This window comes from Chlorocebus sabaeus, chromosome 12 (assembly GCF_047675955.1).
Source record: "Chlorocebus sabaeus isolate Y175 chromosome 12, mChlSab1.0.hap1, whole genome shotgun sequence".
Lineage (NCBI taxonomy): Eukaryota > Metazoa > Chordata > Mammalia > Primates > Cercopithecidae > Chlorocebus > Chlorocebus sabaeus.
In genome coordinates this window covers 24814534-24835627 of record NC_132915.1, presented here as the reverse complement: position 1 = coordinate 24835627, position 21094 = coordinate 24814534, and the positions used below count along the sequence as shown (strand labels likewise).

Sequence of the window (21094 nt, the reverse complement as noted above, 5' to 3'; positions counted from 1 at the left end):
AAGGGCAGGAGGATGGAAGGAAGCATCCACCAGAGCAGAAAGATGAAAGCCAGAAGATTCAACAAGCCAGCTTACCCCATTTTCTTCCCCTTCTTTGTTTTAGCCACTGTGGCAGCTGATTAGATGGTGCCCACTCACATTGAGGGTGGGTCTTCCTCTCCCAGTCCACTGACTCAACTGTCAATCTCCTCTGGCAGCACCTTCACAGACACACCCAGAAACAACACTTTACCAGCTATCTGGGCATCCTTCAATCCAGTCAAGTTGACACCTAATATTAACCACCACATAGACCAATGGAATAGGTTAGAGAATCTAGAAATAAAGCTGCACACCTACAAGCATCTGATTTTTGACACAGTTAACAAAAATAAACAATGGAGAAAGGACTCCCTGGGTAATAAATAGCGTTGGAATAACTGGATAGTCCTATGAGGAACATCAAAGCTAGACTCTTTCCTTTCACCATATACAAAAATCAACTCGAGGTAGATTAAAGACTTACATGTAAAATCTAAAACTATAAATTTTTGGTTTTTAAAACTAATCTATAAAAACCCTTGAAGAAAACCTAGGAAATAGTATTCTGGCTATCAGCCCTGGCAAATACTTCAGTAAGAAGACTCCCAAAGCAATTGCAATAAAAATCAAAATTGATAGGTGGGACCTAATTAAACTAAATAACTTCTGCACAGCAAAAGAAATTATCAACAGACTAAACAGACAGCCTACAGAATGGGAGAAAATATTTGCAAACTATGCATCCAAGAAAAGTCTAATATCCAGAGTCTGTAAGTCTATAAGGACCTTAAACTAACCAGCAAAAGCAAAACACAAAAACCCTAAAAAACCATTAAAATGGGCAAAAGACATCAACAGACACTTCTCAAAAGAAGACACACACGGCCATTAAGCATACAAATAATTACTCAACATTACTAATCATTAGAGAAATGCAAAGTAAAGCCACAATGAGATGCTATCTTACACCAGTCTAAATGACTATTGTTACAAAAAAAACCCCAGAAAAACAAAAAACAGATGGTGGCAAGACTGTGCAGAAAAGGGAACACTTAGATGCTATTGGTGGGAATGTAAATTAGTTCAGCCACTGTGGCAAGCAGTTTGAAAATTTCTCAAAGAACTTAAAACAGAACTACCATTTAGCCAAGCTATCCCATTACTGGGCAAATACCAAAGGAATAGAAATCATTCTACTGTAAAGACACATGCACATGTACTCATATTCACCACAGCACTATTCAAAACAGCAAAGACATGGCATCAACCTAGATGTCCATCAACAGTGTACTGGATGAAGAAAATGTAGTACATATACACCATGAAATGCTATGCAGCCATAAAAAAGAATTAAGAATTAAATTATGTCTTTGTAGCAACATTGATGAAGCTGGAAACCATTATCCTAAGAGAATTAATGCAGGAACAGAAAACCAAATACTTCATTTTCTCATGTGTAAACGGGAACTAAACATTGAGTACACATGGACACAAGGAAAAGAACAGTAGACAACAGGGCCTATGTGAGGGTGGAGGGTGGAAGCAAGGTGAGGATTGAAAAACTACCTATTGGGTCCTATGCTCATCATCTGAGTGATGAAATAATTGGTACACCAAACCCCCAGAGCGTGCAATTTACCCGTGTAAGCAACCTGCACATGCACTCCCTGAACCCAAAATAAAAATTGGAAAGAAAAAAATAATAATTAAAACAATTATCTGGGGAAAAATAATTTAAATTAGTAGCACCCTTTTGCCTTCAGGGGATATGTTCTAAAACCCCCAGTGGATGCCTAAAACTATGGATAGCAAATTCTATTGCTGTCAGTTGGAACATGTTTCTTTTCATGTCTTCTACCCACAAATTTAATGACTTTTCCGCTTTAACTAAATTTTAATCACACACTGTGACCATCACTTTTGCAGTTTGAGGTACAACAGCAAAACTAACATTAATTTCTTTTTCCTTCTTTACAATTTCATGGATAGAATATTTGTTCTTACTATAGATCTTAGCAACCTCAGTGTATGATTTTCTTTTCCTTCCTTATTAGATAAAAAACTTTTGCCTTTTCACTTAAAGGAAGCATTTTATGTCTTATCTGTGACATAACTGAATTGCCAGCATCACTGCTCTTGCACTTTGAGACCATTACATGAAATAAGGGTTACTTGAACCCAAGCATTTCCCTACTGTAATAGTGAGTCTGATAACTGAGACGACTACGAGCAACATGGATACACTATTGTATCCACAGGATGCATCCACACTAAACAAAGGGAGAATTCACATCCTGGGCAGGGTGAAGTGGGAAGGTGAGGAATTTCATCACAGTGCTCAAAACATCATAAAACTTAAAACATGAATTGTTTATTTCTGGAGTTTTCCATTTAATATTTTTGGAACCATGAATTGATCACAAGTAACTAAAACCATGGAAAAGAGAGAACGAGTCCACATGTTGTTTAGTATCACTTTTCCAGTAATTTTCTTTTTCTTGTGTGGTCTTATCCTGTGGGCTTCTAGAAAATTGTTTCCTACCTGTCTCTCAATCCCCTTCCTCTTCTCAACTTTCATTTTAGCAGAGGCTACATTACAGTGACCCTGTTGGTTTAGGATTTAAAGAGGCATTTATTTGATTTGTTAAAAACCTCCACATGCACCCATGAAATAACCAAATGACCTCAGGGTATAAATGGAGTTGCAAACTTGTGGTCCAAGTCAAGAAATTCAGTATAAAAACCTTAGGCAACAACATATATGCTAGAATTGCCTTTGCTACCTCCCCTGGCAAGGTAAATGATGTATTAAGATTGCTTCTCAGATAAGGTAGTTGAAAATGAGAGCAGTCTTAAAAAATGAGCAGTTTTCATAAATTTGTTGGTATTTTGCTCTATAGACAAAGAGTAAAGCTTATAGCTCTCATGGCCATATCTCAATAAAAATGTGTTGCAAGCAGGTTTGTCTTGGGCATCCTTCCTTATTCCTTTCAGTATTCCACTTCTTTTCACACCATTTCCCACATGTTAGATATTCCCAGTCTGCTCATCCAGTTCAGGCTCCCTTCCCTGGGAGGCTGTCTTCAGGTCAAAACTTTGCCAGTGATAAAACTCCATTCAAAACTTATCTGCCAAGTAGCCATTTTTACTTGAAGCCCTTCCCTTGGCTCAATGACAGTGCAAAAATTGGACAGTGGCATTTTAATCAAAGGAGTGGTTTTCTTCCTAAACCATAGGGAATGTCTGCTTTCAACTCTTTTTGACCTGAAAAAAAAAAAAAAGGCATTTTGTATGGCTTTTCATATGTCATGGTGTCCTAGCTTGAGCACTGGAGCAAAGTCAGAAAATCTGAGCCCTTGACTTATCTCTGTGGTTCACTGCTAGATAATGTCCAGAAAATTGTTTCATGCCTTTGAGCTTCAGCTTCCTCATCTGTAAAAAGGAGAGTAACTACCTTGACTTTTTGCTGAGATTTTAAAGAGAATAAATGTGAAAGCACACACAATCACCATTTGCAAAGGGTAAAGTGGTAGATGGATGAAAGGAATAATGATCTGTAGTTATTTTTCCTTACATGCTAGCCTATTTAAAATGTATAATCCTCCATGATAAGTGTGGCTGATAGTGGGGGAATGTAGATAATCTAGAGACACCTGTCAACCTACAATGTCAGCTTTATGTCATTGTGCCCTTTTCTTCTTTGGGGTTTATATGACTATAATATTTTAAAAACCAAAACCTTATGGGACCATTTTATAATTTGTGTCATATGAAATTTTAATTTTGCTATTTGTAGTGAAAGGGAAAAAAGGAAGTGGAGTAAATAGGACATAGATCTCTAACCACTAAAATAAACCTGTGAGTAAATGCATTTTAAGCTCTTCAAGCAAATACACACACACACACACACACACACACACGTAATCACTGATTTAAAAATATATAGAATCACATATATATATACATATAAAACCACTTGGCATTAAGGTTGTATAAAAATGTTGATTTTTGTTCAAGAATTTTAGAGTAGATGGAAATTTAATGTACTCAATGTAATCTCTATTTGGGAGGAGATTCTAGGGGGAATTAAAATTTACATAGGAGTTTATTCGCCTGATTTAGTCCATCCAGAGGCTTCAGATGGTCTGGGAGCCAACTAAAGTTGTGTGGAGCAGTGTAAAAGTCAGTACATGTGTTTCTTTTCCCCTGGGGAGGGACTCAATCATTTTCATCATATTCTTAAAGAAATTCTTATCTTACCAAAGGTTAAGAAATAATGATCTCAGTTTAACAAAACACATAAAAATATGTTTTTGTGTACATGTTGAATTATTCAAATCTTCAGTGCTTAGTACTTTATTAATCTTGAAGTCCTAGAAAGTAAATAATTTGGCTGGGCATGGTGGCTCACGCCTGTAATCCCAGCACTTTGGGAGGCCAAGGCAGGCGGATCTGGAGGTCAGGAGATCGAGACCATCTTGGCTAACACGGTGAAACCCCGTCTCTACTAAAAAATACAAAAAACTAGCCCGGCGTAGTGGCAGGTGCCTGTAGCGCCAGCTACTGGGGAGGCTGAGGCAGGAGAATGGCGTGAACCCGGGAGGCGGAGCTTGCAGTGAGCCAAGATCGCACCACTGCACTCCAGCCTGGGCGACAGAGTGAGACTCCGTCTCAAAAAAAAAAAAAAAAAAAAAAGAAAAAAAGTGAATGATTTAAACACTTGAACAAAAATAAAATTTAAAAAGAAATGATTTTCTGAACAAACTTGTTATAAAATATATGTCTTTTCGCTATTGCTTCTCCACTTCAACACTCATGATCATGTTTTGTTGCTCTCTATTCCCCCTATCTCATTTTTTCTGGCTGCTGGGTTAAACTTCCTGTTTTTACAGAATGACCAAAAACATTGGTGATGATGGAGGTGGAGATGACAACACTTTCAATTTCAGCTGGAAGGTCTTTACTAGCTGGGACTACCTGATTGGCAATCCTGAGACGGCAGACAACAAATTTAATTCTATCACAATGAACTTTAAGGTAGATGTACCAACTTCAAAAGCCTGCTATTTGTATTTCTAAGAGTAAAATTGGAGGCGTTCCATCTGGTCCAGCTAGTGCAGTATCTTGACAATTTACATGAAAGATTAACTCATGATTTCTGCCTACCAGGATCTTGCCATGGTTCTGATTATAACTGGAAAATCTTCCATGACCCACAACAGCACTATTATCCCTTAAAGACTTCTCTTCTCTAAATCTGGTAATAAAATGATGTTACTGGATTGAAACAGGACCCATGAGTAATAGAATAAGATATTTTAAAAACTAGAACAATGTTCACTAATTATTTACAGGAATAAGCATAATATTTAAGTGACCCTAAAACATTATTTTGTAGTACTTTTTTAAAAAATTCACTGGAGGGCAACTCGCTTGGGTCCCCTTCCACGCTGTCAAAGATTTGTTCTTTTGCACTTCGGAATAAATATTGCTGCTGCTCACTCTTTGGGAAAAAAAAATTCACTGGAATGAAGATTTTTAGAATGAAGACTACCCTAATATCAGATCAATCACAGTTTGTTTGCAAGAATTTTTCCTTCTGTGTCTTACCATCATTTGTTGGCAGTATTCACCGGTTTGTAGAATCTCAGGTTTAGTTTACATTGTCATTCCTCACATTCTGATGATTGTAAAAATAGCTTTTGAGGTTTTGATACTTTTAAAATGTAGCTAAGATATTCTATTTTGGGTTTTTGTTTGTTTGTTTGTTTGTTTGCATGGATACAGGAAGCTATCACAGAAGAAAAAGCAGCCCAAGTAGAAGAAAACGTCCACTTGATCAGATTCCTGAGGTTTCTGGCTAACTTCTTCGTGTTTCTAACACTTGGAGGGAGTGGATACCTCATCTTTTGGGCTGTGAAGCGATCCCAGGAATTTGCACAGCAAGATCCTGACACCCTTGGGTGGTGGGAAAAAAATGAAGTTCGTCTCTGCATGCTTTTTATGTGCTTAGAACCTGACATTTGTTTCTTTTGTGGGTTATGCTTCTTTGAGGGAACATTTAAAAAGGCCATACTTTACCTTTCACCTATTCTGCCCTTACAGTTAACCAACTCTGTTGCTCATTTCCATTCTATTCTAGTCTTATTTCTAAATCTGGACTGTCTGTTTTTCATTTTGTGACATGATGGAAAGTTAGAGTCAGAAAAGATATTAAAAAACACATAGGCCAATCATTATATTTTATAGATGGGAATGATGATTCTCAAGAGACTGCATTATATGTTTATGGTCACAGAGTTAGGAGAAGAGTCAGGGTGAGAACCTAGGAGTCTTGACTTCGAGTCCAAGGCTCTTGTTGCTTTCTCTGCAAATCCTTCATCTGTCATTAAAAGATCAAATTGTTGCCTGAATTTTTTGAAGCAGCCATGATAAAGCCACTGATTCCTATGTTGAATCTTACTGGAAACACTCAGATTGCTTCTCCACCTTTGGGCATGTCTGGGCTTCCCTCTGTTTTCATTAGAAGCCTAACTGCAACATCTCCATCTCCATTTCCTCCTGCCCTGTACCTTACTTCCTCTCTCTCTAAATGCTGTCCAAATGAAGAAGGCCAGCTCTTTTCCAGGAATTAAACATTATGACGACAATTTGCCTTTAGAGTATCTGCCCATTTAGTGGCTCAGAGAAAGGAGGTTAGACATAGATCATTTAGAATCAGAAAATCATTGGTCATGAGTTGTTGCTAAAGTCTGTTCCCGTTCATAAAATGTTTGTGTGTATGATGTGACGTCATTTTGAACTTGGGAATTTTCAAAGTATGTGCAGATTTAGGCTGTGGGAAGTATAGACTTCCCACACTGAAACTTTTGCAGAACAGTATAGATCAAAAGAATTAAAATATGTCTTCATAAGCACAGAATTTTCTAAAAAATCTTGGACAGCAAATGATATAATCTACTTACAGAAAAAGATTCCAAATAACATTCTAAGTATTTCAGAAGAGGTACCAATAGAGATGGGACTAGATATTTTAAAGACTTTCATATACAATCATGTCATAAAAACTTGTAAAATGTAAGTCATTTAGTAGAGGGATTTTATTTATTTAAAATGAAAAATGGAGGAACACCTCAAAGCATTTACTAAGTTTGCTTTCAAAATGGTCTCATAATTGTAATAGTACATGGAGGCAACATTATCATGCAGCTTTGGTCCATTATTTATATTGGTTATGTTTTTGTGAAAATAAACCATACTAAAGGATGGGTAGTTGATTATCAATAAAATAACTATTCTTTGTAAGAATCTCTTTAACATCTATTTTAGGGACCCTCTGAGTCCTAGGGGCCAATGAAGGTAATAATGGAGATTTGTGATTAACTTTACAAATTTGATGAAGTCAAATTTAAATTTGCCTTGTATAAGCTTGCACAGGATCTGCCAAATTTTCTTACATTAGTCTAAAATTATAGCATGCTGATTTTGTATTATGGCATGCTGAGATTTGGATCCTGTCGGTCATACTTATATAATGTTTTAATAAAAATGACAAAAATCTCATAGCAATTGTTTTCTAAATATAACCTGGTAGTTATTATAATTATTCACACCACGAAGTCCACAGGAGAAAATAGGAAATGTTTAGTGGTGACAGTTTGATTCAGGTGTTTGGGAAAGGAGATAGTCACCAGAGTTACCTAAAATTGGTATTTCCCCATTAGAAAATTAATACGTGTTTTGGATTCTTTTTATTGACTTCCTTTAGCCAAATAATGTCATCATAAGGTTGCCAAACATCCAGGAAATAAGAAGCACATATTTCCTACTTTTCATGTTTCTATTCCGTCTTCTCCCTCTCTCCCTCCTCTTCCCACCCCTGCATTATTCTCTTGTCTCTGAAATTATAGTCCATTCTTTCACTTTTGAAAGTTTTCTATGTTGGCTTCCATAACATTATGTCATGTGTTCTCCATTTGTTTCTCTGAGTGTCTTTTGTTTCCTTTAATAAAACTCTTTTTTTTTTTTTGGCCTTAAAAGTTTACGTTTGTCAAAATTCAATATTTAGGCATAGGTCCATCTCAGGGAATTCATTCATTCTAACTGATTAAACTAGCCCATATGCTGATGATTGTCAGATTAGAATTTTCAGTTTGAACCTCCTCCTCAAGCTGATCATTTTCCATTTCTTTTGGAAATCTTGTTGTGAAGTGCGTCACTATATCAGAATCAGTTACCACATAAAACAATATGTGTTCTCTGTGTAGAGACTGATGTAAATTGCCACCTTCACTATACCAGGAAACAGACTGTTACTACTGGCACATACACACACTCAGTCACATGCCTATCTTGAGAATGTGAGTTAAATATTGTCCTTGTCATTTTGAGATCAAATTCTAAACATGCTTAAAATAATCATTTTTGATCTTAAAAAAGATCAAAGAATCCTAGCTCAGAATCTTCCAAAATTCTGGCAAAAAGCAATAATAACTTTAAACACCATTAACTTAGTTTCTCCCTTGTGCCTCCTTGTAGATGAACATGGTTATGTCCCTCCTAGGGATGTTCTGTCCAACATTGTTTGACTTATTTGCTGAATTAGAAGACTACCATCCTCTCATCGCTTTGAAATGGCTACTGGGACGCATTTTTGCTCTTCTTTTAGGCAATTTGTATGTATTTATTCTTGCATTAATGGATGAGATTAACAACAAGGTAAGCCTCGTTTCTGGATTGTCCTTGCCATAAGAGTGTTGTTCAATTCCTAGTCTCACGTTTGCCAAAATGCCTTTGAAATCTCTATTGTCTTCATTTTCGTTTCTATCTTTTTGCTTTCTAGATTGAAGAGGAGAAGCTAGTAAAGGCCAATATTACCCTTTGGGAAGCCAATATGATCAAGGCCTACAATGCATCATTCTCTGAAAATAGCACTGGACCACCCTTTTTTGTTCACCCTGCAGATGTACCTCGAGGACCTTGCTGGGAAACAATGGTGGGACAGGTAATGCCCCCAACAGAAGTGTATGGCAATTAGTAGATTAAAAAAAGAGAGTCAATATCTCTTCCATAAGACTGTCTTTTTAAAAATTGCTTATTAGTAAAAATAGTTAAGATTTGTTGAATGTTGGCTGTGTGCTGGCTCTGAATTTCATGTATATTATCTCATGCTGTTTGCAAATCTATCCTTTGAGGTAAATACTATTTGTATGCCCCCTTTACAGTTGCATATAAAGGAAGGACAGTTGAAAATGGTGCAAAGAGATGTTTACTATCTGTGTTATACTAAAGCACTCGATTTAGATACAGGCCAAAGCAAATATTTAAATGAAACTCTATTTAGTGTTACTTGTTTGCTATAAAACAAAACAAAACAAACAAAAATAGAGTCTTGGGGGTGGCCAAGACAGTCGAATAGAAGCAGCTGAAGTGCTTGGCTCTCATGGAGAGGAATAGAAGGGGTGAGTAAATATAGCACCTTTAACTGAAACATCCAGGTACATGCATTGGATCTAATCAAGGAAACAACTTGACTCACGGAGAGCAGAGAAAAGCAAGGCAGGGTGACACCCCACCTGGTAGTGACATGAAGCCAAGGGATCGTCCTCTGCCCAGGGAAGTTGTGAGTGAATGCACAACCTTGGGAACCCATGCTTCTCCCGTGGATCTTTGGAACCTTGTGTCAGGAGATCCCCTCAGGAACCCACTCCACCTGGGCCTTCAGTCTGACACACAGAGCTATGTGGAGTCTCAGCAGAGCAGCCACTTAAGCACATGCAGAGACCCGGGAGCTTTAGATACCTGGGCTTTCCCTTTTCAGGCTTCCTGTCAAAAGTAGCTACACCTCCGGCAAAACAAGAGGTTAGAACCCCCCAACCACACCCCTTAGAAAAGGGGCTGAATCCAGTGACAGTCTGCAGGCCCCACTTCACAGCACCTCACAGAATGAAACCCACTGGCTTACAACTCCAGCCAGTCACTGGTAGAAGTGTTACACCTCCCTGAGACAGAGCTCCTGGGGGAAAGTGTGGGCCATCATCTTTGCTGTTTGGTTGACTTAGCCATTCCATCCTTCAGGCTTCAGAGACTCCAAGCCAGTCAGCGGCTGAAGCAGACCGTGAGCACAGCATAGCTGCTCTATGAAAACGTGGCCAGACTGCTTTTTCAAGTGGGTCTCTGATCCCATTCCTCCTCACTGGGTAGGACCTCCTAACGGGGGTCTCCAACCACCTCCTACAGGTGTGTTTGGGCCAGCAATGGGTCTGTACATTTCTGGGATGGAGCTCCCAGAGGGAGGGGCAGGCTGCCATCTTTGCTGTTTCATAGCCTTCATTGTTGCTACCTCCAGATAATAAAACATCTGAAGTGACTAGGGACTGATGTGGGGTCCCAATATACTGCAGCAACCCTATGAAAAAGTGACCAGACTTTTACATGGGTGCCCATTCCCATATCTCCTCACCAGACAGGTCCTCCAGGCCTCCAGCTACACTCTGCCAGAGTTATCGATCAAGTAGCAGTTTTCTAACTCCCTGGACAGGATCCCCAGGGGCAACTGAAAGCCTCTCTGCCATTACCTCTGCAAGGCAGAGGCAGTAGAGCTGTTAGAACCCTTGGACTAACAAAGGAACAAAGACCCTAAGTGCCTCATCCATACCTCCAACAAGCTGCAGTTGACTCCAGGAGAGAAGGCCAGTTTGTCTCTCACAGGTCCTACCTACCCCCACCTTCTGCTTGTCACCAGATAGGGAACCCTGAGCTTGGACCTACAACATAGACTATCCATCCTGGGATAATTGCAAAGAGTAATTGCTGACCTGCATCTCAATGGGGTATAGCCCCCAGGAGACAAGCAAAAGACCCTTGGCCATAACCATGCTAAGGTATCTTCTGCAGCCGCCAAGTTGAAGAAGAAACATAACACTGAGATTGCCCCAGAGCTGAAGGGGCAGTCCAGGAGTTCTGAGTCATAATCTATAGCCAGCTCTCAACAGGGAAAGAAATCTACACTTTCAGAGCATTGAGAAGGAACATGCCTACAACAATGAGGAAACAGGGGAGCCACACAACCAAGCAAGAGTCTCCCAACTGACCAATATGCCTAAGTGCCACCTACCGGATCACCTTCCCCAAAGCTTCAATGCCAAAAATACCTCACTAACATACCCCCCTCTGAAACCAAAGACAAGTTGTCAGCTTCAAATGAAGACCTTGCGCAAAGTCTTGGCCCTATGAAAACTTCCAGGAAAGATGTCTATTGACTGTATTCAATCTACATTGCAGTCAAAGGAACACCTACACACAAAGATGAGAAAGAACCAATGCAAGAACTCTGGTAACTCAAATGACCAGAGTGTTGTATGTCCTCCAAACAACCACACCAGTTCTCCAACAAGAGTTCTTAACGAGTCTGAGCTAGCTGAAATGACAGAAATAGAATTCTGACTATGGAGAGGAATGAAGATCATTGAGATTCAGAAGAATGGCAAAACCCAATCCAAGGAAACTAAGAATCACAATGACACAATACTGGAGCTTAAAGACAAAGTAGCTGGTTTAAAAAAAGAAGCTAATAGGTCTCATAAGGCTGAATAAAACAATACCAGAATTTCACAATGTAATCACAAGTATTAACAGTAGAATAAACCAAGCTAAGGAAAGAATCTTAGAACTTGAAGACTGGCTCTCTGAAATAAGACAGTCAGATAAAAATAAAGGAAAAAGAATAAAACGGGAAGAACAAAACCTGCAAGAAGTATGGGATTATGTAAAGGCCATATCTATGAATCACTGGCATCCCAGAAAGGGAGGGGGAGAAAGCAAACAACTTGGAAAACATATTTCAGGATATTGTCCATGAAAACTTCCCCAACCTTGCTAGAGAGGCAAATTTGCTACCAGTCCTTGCTAACAGTCAAATTTAGGAAATACAGAGACTTTCTGCCAGATTCTACGCAGGAAGATCATCCCCAAAACACGTACTTGTCTGATTTTTTCAGGTCAAAATGAAAAAACGTTACAGGCAGCCAGAGAGAAAGGGTAGGCCAACTACAAAGAGAACTCCATTAGGCTAACAACAGATGTCTGAGCTGAAACCCTACAAGTCAAAAGTGATCAGGGGCCTATATTCAATATTCTTAAAGAAAAAAAAACCTTCAGCGAAGAATTTCATATCCAGCCAAACTAAGCTTCCTAAGCAAAGGAGAAATAAGATACTTTTTGGGCAAGCAAATGTTGAGGGAGTTTGTTACTCCCAGACCTGCCTTACAAGACATCTTGAAAGGAGCACTCAGTAGAGTAAGGAAAGACTACTACCAGCTAATACAAAAGCACACTTAATTACACAGACCAGTGACACTGTAAAGCAACCATACAAACAAGCCAGCATAATAATCAGTGAACAACAGGATGACAAGATTAAATCTACACGTCAATACTAATCTTGAATGTAAATGGGCTAACTGCTCCATTTAAAAGGCACAGAGTGGCAAGCTGGATAAAAAAGCAAGACCCAATCGTATGCTCTCTTCAAGAGACCCATCTCATGCTTAATAACATTCATATGCTAAAAATAAAGGGATGGAAGAAAATCTGCCAACCAAGAGAAAACAGAAAACAACAGGGGTTACTTTCCCAATTTCAAGAAAACCCTCAAAAAACAAAAAACAAAACACACACACACACACACAACAAAAACAGACTTCAAACCAACAAATTCAAAAAAGGCAAAGAAGGGCATTACATAATGGTAAAGGGTTCAAGGAAACAAGAAGACCTAACTATCCTAAATGTATATGCACTCAATACAAGAGTACCCAGATTCATAAAGCAAGTTCTTAGAGACCTACAAAGAGACATAGGCTACCACCACCCAGTAATAGCCCAGGCCCTCATGAATTCACAGCTAAATTCTACCAGATGTACAAAGAAGAACTGGCAATATTCCTACTGAAGCTATTTCACAAAATTGAGGAGGAGGAGGAACTTCTCCCTAACTCATCCTATGAGGCCAGTATCATTCTGCTACCAAAACCTGGTGGAGACACAACAAAAAAAGAAATATTCAGGCCAATATCATGAGGACTATCAATTCAAAAATCTTTTCAACAAAATACTTGCAAACCAAATCCAGTAGCACATCAAATGGCTAATCCACCACAATCAGGTAGGCATCATCCTTGGGATGGAAGGTTGGTTCAACATACTCAAAATAATAAATGTGATTCATCACATAAGCAGAAATAAAGACAAAAACCACATGCTTATCTCCATAGATGCAGAAAAAGCTTTCAATAAAATTCAACACCCCTTCAAGTTAAAAACTCCCAATAAACTAGGTATTGAAGGAACACATCTCAAAATAATAAGAGCCATCTATGACAATCCACAGCCAAAATCATAATGAATGGACAAAGCTGAAAGCATTCCCCCTTGAAAACCAGCACAAGACAAGGATGCCCTCTCTCACCACTCCTATTCAACATAGTATTTGAAGTTCTGGCCAGGGCAATCAGGCAAGAGAAATAAATGAAGGATATTAAAATAGGAAAAGAGGGAGTCAAATTATCTTTGTTTGCAGATGACATGATCCAATATCTAGAAAACCGCATTGCCTCAGCCCAAAAGCTTCTTAAGCAGATAAACAACTTCATCAGTCTCAGGATACAATATCAATGTGAAAAATTGCTAGCATTCCTATACACCAACAACAGGCAAGCAGAGAGCCAAATCATGCATAAACTCACATTCACAATTGCTACAAAGAGAATAAAATACTTAGGAATACAGCTAACAAGGGAAGTGAAGGACTTCTTCAAGGAGAACTACAAACCACTGCTCAAGGAAATCAAAGAGGACACACACAAATGGGAAAACATTCCATGCTCATGGATAGGAAGAATCAATTTTGTTAAAATGGCCATACTGCCCAAAGTAATTTGTAGATTCAGTGGTATTCCCATTAAACCAAGATTGAAATTCTTCACAGAATTAGAAAAAAACTATCTTAAAATTCATGTGGAACCAAAAAAGAACTCGTATAGCCAAGACAATCCAAAGAAAAAAGAATAAAACTGGAGGAATCACTCTACTTGACTTCAAACTATACTACAGGGCCACAGTAATCAAAACAGCATGGTACTGGTACAAGAACAGACACATAGACCAATGGAACAGAATAGATAACTCAGAAATAAAACCACACACCTACAACAATCTGATCTTTGACAAACCTGACAAAAACAAGCAATGGGGAAAATATTCTCTATTTAATAAATGTTGCTGGGAGAACTGGCTAGCCATATGCAGAAAATTGAAACTAGACCCCTTCTTTACACCATATACAAAAATTAACTCAAGATAGGATTAAAGGCTTAAATGTAAAACCCGAAACTATAAAAACCCTAGAAGAAAATCTAGGCAATATCATTCAGGACATAGGCACAAGCAAAGATTTCATGACAAAAATGCCAAAAGCAATTGCAACAAAAGTGAAAATTAACAAATGGGATCTAACTAAACTAAAGAACTCCAGTAAAGCAAAAGAAACTATCATCAGAGTGAACAGACCACCTACAGAATGGGAGAACATTTTTGCAATCTATCCATCTGACAAAGGTCTAATATCCAGAGTCTACAAGGAACTTAAACAAATTTACAAGAAAAAAACCTGAATCCCATTAAAAAGTGGGCAAAGGACATGAACAGACACTTCTCAAAAGAAGACATACATGCGGCAAACAAGCATATGAAATAAAGCTCCATATCACTGATCATTAGAGAAATGCAAATCAAAACCACAATGGGATACCATATCACACCAGTCAGAATGATTAGTAATAAACAGTGAAAAAATAATATGCTGGCAAGGTTGCAAAGAAAGAGGAATGTTTATACACTGTTAGTGGGAATGTAAATTAGTTCCACCATTGTGGAAAGCAATATAGCAATTCCTCAAAGAGCTAAAAGCAGATCATTCAACCCAGCCATTCCATTAGTGGGTATATACCCAGAGGACTATAAATCATAAAGACACAGGCATGCGAATGTTCACTGCAGCACTATTCACAATAGCAAATACATGGAATCAACCTAAATGCCCATCAATGACAGATAGGATAGGAAAAATGTGGTGTATATATATATATATATATATATATATATATATATATATACACACACACACCATGGAATACTATGCAACCATAAAAAAGAATGAGATCACGTCTGTTGCAGAAAAATTGATCTATTATCCTTAGCAAACTCATGTAGGAAAACCAAATACAGCATGTTCTCACTTATATGGGAGCTAAATTATGATAACTCAAAGAAGGAAACAACAGACACTGGGGTCTACTTGAGGGTGGAAGGTGAGAGGAGGGAGAGGAGCAGAAAAGATAACTATTGGGTCCTGGGTTTAATAATAATCTGTACAACAAACTCCCATGACACAAATTTACCTATGTAACAAAGTTTCACATGTACTACTAAACCTAAAATAAAAGTTTTTTTTTTTAAATAGATAGATTATTTGGGGAGTACACATTAAGAAATTTTAATAATGTCAATTTTTGTTAGATAATTTTCCCTTAAGAGAAATAAAATACTATTTTAAATCATCTGTTTTCGCAATGATTTTGTAAATAACCCCAGCCCAGAACTAGCCATACTTTACCAGAGAAAAGAAATAATGTTTCATATGGCTTTCTATCCCTTAAGGGAAACCAAGACAAATAAAACCAAACAAAACCCAAGAAAAAAATCTACTTCTGATCTCTTATTTTTATACAAATCCAATTTATATTTTGAAAAGCTTTTATGATCTTGTGTAGTTAGAATTGATATTCCTAATGTGCAGCCCATAAAGTGATTTTGGGGTTTCAGATAAGCATTGAGAACAGCCTTTTTCATAAAGCTTCTATGTATTAGACAACAGTTCTGTTTAGTACTGAATGTAGTCTTTGTGAAAAATCATTTGAATAATTTTTTCCTGCATTTTTTGGTAAGATAACATAAAAAATGAAGGACTAGCATTAGTTTTATAAAATTCATATAATTTAAACAAATATGTAAATCTTATCTTCAGCCTCAATCAGATGCTCATCAAACTTAAGCCAGTCAAGATTTCAGCTGTGAAAGAAAAAAAATAAGGGAAGTGCGTATAATGTTAGACATAGATCATTAATGACTGAGTACAAAAATTATGGTATAATTGGGAATTCTATTTTACTTTATTTGTTAAGCTTTCAGGAACTAGGTTTTTTTTTAAACCTGTCTGTAGTGATTTTCCTTGCTTCATCATCTTTTCTTACTGCCGTTTGTAGTTGGATTTCCCCCTTATCTTTCACCTTCCTTTCTCCATGGAAGCATTAAGCTCTAGTGGGAAAGTCTGCATAAGTGGGCCAAGGGAAAAGGGGTTGTGGTTCTGACTGGAATGGTGATTAGGCAGATGGAATCTCTGGGAGCAAAAAGAACATATAGGACCTACCAAATCTGAATGTGGCAAGGTCTGGCCTTTAAGAGATCAATATCTGTATCCATGCATCCAAAATTTCTATTCTTTAATTGCTTAAAAAATATGCCTACAAAAATAGTAAAGGCAGCTGCTTTGCATGTGATGTTAGATATGCACCCTAATTTATTGTTCTGTGAGAGTATTGCAGATGTTTCCTCTTCTCCTCCATGGATACCCTCTGCTTTGATTCTCTCCAAGGATGCTATGAGACTAAAAGCACTTATTGTTTTGAATATAGGATAATGTGATTGCTCCTTTACTTCTGCAGATTCCCAAGCAGTCATTCAGTTTCATCCCCACTGGATTTGATAGGTGGGCAGCAGAGCCATTCCTCTTTAAAGCTATATCCTGAGGTCTCCACTTTGGGGAAGGGGAGAAAACAACAGCTGAAGATAACCACAACAATGGCTAATGTGCCAAGTATTTCCTCCTCAAATTTTTACGTTTCACTCTGAGATATGTTATATTATTATTCCCATTTTATGCATGAGAAGACTAAGACTTAGGTAATTTGCCCAAGATCTCTGAGAAAGTCAATGACAGGAGCCTCAATTTAGCCTACAAAATCTGCTTACAGAGTTTGTGTCTTTGTTCACAGTGCTAAATTGTCCCATATTTAGCATCAGCACACACTCCCCAAACTCCTGCCTGCAATGTCTATATTTGGTGATCCTTTATGATGTTCCTTGCCTATTGTTTTCCCTTCACCTATTAATAAATTATTCCTTTAGCTTTATTGATCAAAGCTGCATTGTAACTAATGTCATGTGTGCAAAGGTTTTAGGTGCAGAGTGTGGGGTTTAGCAGGAGGCCTGTGTGGGGGCTGTGCTCCCCATCCTGACAAGCATACAAGGAACTAGGATGATATCCTTGAGATTGGCTGGGCTACCATTTTTTGGATTCCCTTTCTTTTAAAATGTATTTTTCCTATGGTATATGAATAAACATTTAAAATTTTTAATACAATGTATCAGAGGAACCCACCCCTGATAGTTAATGTGGGTTCTTTTCTATTTCTCTAAGTGTCAGCTGGTTTGAGAAATAAAGGGAAAGAGTATAAAAGAGAGAAATTTTAAAGCTGGGTGTCCGGGAGAGACATCACATGTTGGCAGGTTCCATGATGCTCCCTGACCCGTAAAACCAGCAAGATTTTATTCGCGATTTTCAAAAGGGGAGGGAGTGCACGAATAGGGTATGGATCACAGAGATCACATGCTTCACAAGGTAATAGAATATCACAAAGCAAATGGAGGCAGGGCGAGATCACAAGACCACAGGACTGGGCAAAATTAAAATTGCTAATGAAGTTTCGGGCACGCAATTTCATTGATAACATCTTATTAGGAGACAGGGTTTGAGAGCAGACAACTTGTCCGATCAAAATTTATTAGGTGGGAATTTCCTTGTCCTAATAAGCCTGGGAGTGATACAGGAGACTGGGGCTTATTTCATCCCTTCGGCTTCGACCGTAAAAGACAGCCACCTCCTCAGGGGCCACTCATAGGCCTACCCTCAGTGGTGCATTCTCTTTCTCAGGGATGTTTCTTGCTGAGAAAAAGAATTCAGTGATAGTTCTATTTGCTTTTGAAAGAAGAGAAATATGGCTCTGTTCTGCCCAGCTCACCGGAAGTCAGAGTCCAAGGCCATCTTCCTTGTTCCCTGAACATTGCTGTTATCCTGTTCCTTTTTCAAGGTGCCCAGATTTCATATTGTTCAAGCACACATGCTCTACAAACAATCTGTGCAGTTAACACAATCATCACAGGGTCCTGAGGCGACATACATCCTCCTCAGCTTACGAAGATGATGGGATTAAGAGATTAAAGTAAAGACAGGCATAGGAAATCACAAGGGTATTGATTGGGGAAGTGATAAGTGTCCATGAAATCTTCACAATTTATATTCAGAGATTACAGTAAAGACAGGCATAAGAAATTATAAAAGTATTAATATGGGGAACTAATAAATGTCCATGAAATCTTCACAACTTATGTTCTTCTGCCATGGCTTCAGCCAGTCCCTCCATTTGGGGTCCCTGACTTCCTGCAACAACAGTGTTTGAATCCTCTTCAGATATTTTATGTGAAAGTTAGGTCACTGCTTGGGAAAGAATAGAATTTCAACCTTTGGGATGAGGATGCTTAAGAGGATGTGGAAGACTTCCAAACCACTCTGAAATGTTTTCTTACCTGAGGAAGTCTTCTAGACCTGGCAGTAGAAACCTAAAAATATCCCTCATAGCCTTCCTCTAATTGATGCTAGTTATTCGAATCTGAGCTCAACATTGCCTGGAAAGGGTGGGCATGGAGGCATGTATCTGTAGTCCCAGCTACTCAGGTGGCTGAGACAGGAGGATTGCTTGAGTCCAGGAGTTCCAGGTCAGCCTAGGCAACATAGTAAGACCCCTGTCTCTAAATAAATACATACATACAAATAACTGCCTCAGGAAAGGAAAGGAGAAAAAGAGTAGGAAGGAGAAAATATTGTGTCCAAAAATAATCACAGGAATACTATCAATCATTCATTCATTTTGTATTTATTGAGTGCATGGTAATTGCTGGGCATTGTGTTAGATACTAGAGATACACTGGGGAACAAATATGGGTCAAAAATTGTAAATTTACAATGGTAACAAGCACTACAGGGATGAAATGCATAGACCTTTGAAACTTTTTATAGGGAGTTTACCCTTGTCAGGGAGTTGAGAGAGACTGCTAAATTAGTGATGTTGTAGGGATGAATAGTTGCTGGCATAAACTGAGTCAAGAAACAGGTGTAGCAAGAGTGATTGAGTAGAGTAAAACCAAATACAAAGGCCCTGTGGCCTGGAGGAGTGTGAAGTTTGAGGGTCTAAAAGGCGGCCAGTGAGGCTGGACCAGAGAAGACAAATATAAACACAGAAAAGAGAAGAGAAATGCAAAAAAGAATATGGATAGTTAGACAGGGGTCAGATTACGCAGAAACTTTCAGATTATGCAGAAACATTTCACTCTCTTTCTCCACTTTTCTACTCCGGTTGTTGCAGCAAATAACTGCCTGTAGCTGTTACCTGATGGCATCTAGACTGTTCTGCACACATATTCTCACCTTTACCCCAGCATTCTCTGCAGTCACCACGTGGAGCATTAATACTCTATGGGGCCATCCTTAACTAATGGGAAATGAGAGCTGGTGGATAAATATGCCCCTCTTCTGTCTCTTGAGTGGGCAATTCTGAGACTTATTCTATATGTCTACTAAGTGGGTCCCCAGAAGGATTAAGACCCACTTACCTTAATAGTGATAGCTTGTAACACACCTTGGTGGAGAGACTTTCTCTCCTTTGCTGTTTTATTCTTCCCATTCCCCTCTCCTGTTCTCTGATATTACATCCCAAAAAGTGCTACTGCTTAAAAGCCATTGTCCCAGGGGAAAGGGGGAACCAAAGCTGAGGCTGTCTCCTATGTTTACATACTTAAGTTTCAATTAAGCTTTTGTTTGCATTGTATTTACTTGTAGCTAACATATTTATGGCAGATGATATGTCCATCTTCCATTTATAATAGTAACAATATCTTATAAAAATAAACTATATTAAAGTTAAGGGAAATATCAGATAAGTAATATTTCACATGGTACTTGGATATGGCGGGTTTGTTAAGATTGTACATGACAGCATGGAATTTAGGAAACACTGTTCTGAGGTGTGAAGCTAGAACTCAACCTAACAACTCCTAGTTAAATAATTCTTTACCTTAAGAGATAATTCTTATTCACTAGTTACTTTAGAGGGAAGTCTATATAGGTAGCTGAAAATAAAAACCAAAAGATTTCTCATATCATGGAATAGCACTAGTACTTCTGGTAAAATATATCCTGTTAGATGTTCAATGTCTTCAGCTGTAGGGCATGAATTACTGAGAAGGAACAGAAAGGGAAGTGCAAACATGAGCTATCATGAAAATGTATAATTGTACATCTATTTTTATGTTTATTGCCTGTTGCCATATGGGAAAATAGTGAACTTCCTTCTAATCCATAGCACACACACTTTGCACTTTGCACATAAATTTAAACCCACCTGAATTTGAATCCAACTGAGATAACCAGTTTCTAATTTTCCAGATTTTTTCTTTTCATATACATGTTATGAAATACATACACATAATATGTATATATACATAGGGTCTCTGTTAACAAATGAGTTCATACCACATATACTGTTTTGGAACTTTTTAAAAAACATATTTCCTATTACAGCATAGCATTGTTTGTACCTTTAAAACAACTTTGTTGAGCTACAATTTACACATAATATAGTTCACCCATTTAAAATACACGATTTGAAAATTAACAAAGTTATTGAGGACATGAACTTAGCTCTGGATCAAGTGAGCTTAATAGATATCTATAGAACTCTCCACCCAAAAACAACAGAATATATAGTCTTCTTGGCACTACGTTGGACTTGCTCTAAAATTGATTATATGATTGGAGGTAAAACACTCCTCAGCAAATGCAAAATAACTGAAATCATAACACAGTATCTCAGACAACACAGCAGTTAGATTAGAAATCAAA

The 21094-nt window shown here is 38.0% G+C and overlaps 1 protein-coding gene across 1 annotated transcript in view; it reads left to right on the top strand.

Moving 5' to 3' along the window:
* The window catches only part of TMC1 (transmembrane channel like 1), a 184152-nt gene that overhangs the window by 128404 nt on the left and 34654 nt on the right, over positions 1–21094 (top strand). Inside the window, exons 12-15 of the mRNA XM_073022220.1 lie at positions 4914–5058; positions 5809–6003; positions 8560–8739; positions 8864–9025. Of these exons, the coding sequence (XP_072878321.1) occupies positions 4914–5058; positions 5809–6003; positions 8560–8739; positions 8864–9025 (682 nt within the window). The remainder of the gene's footprint in view (positions 1–4913; positions 5059–5808; positions 6004–8559; positions 8740–8863; positions 9026–21094) is intronic.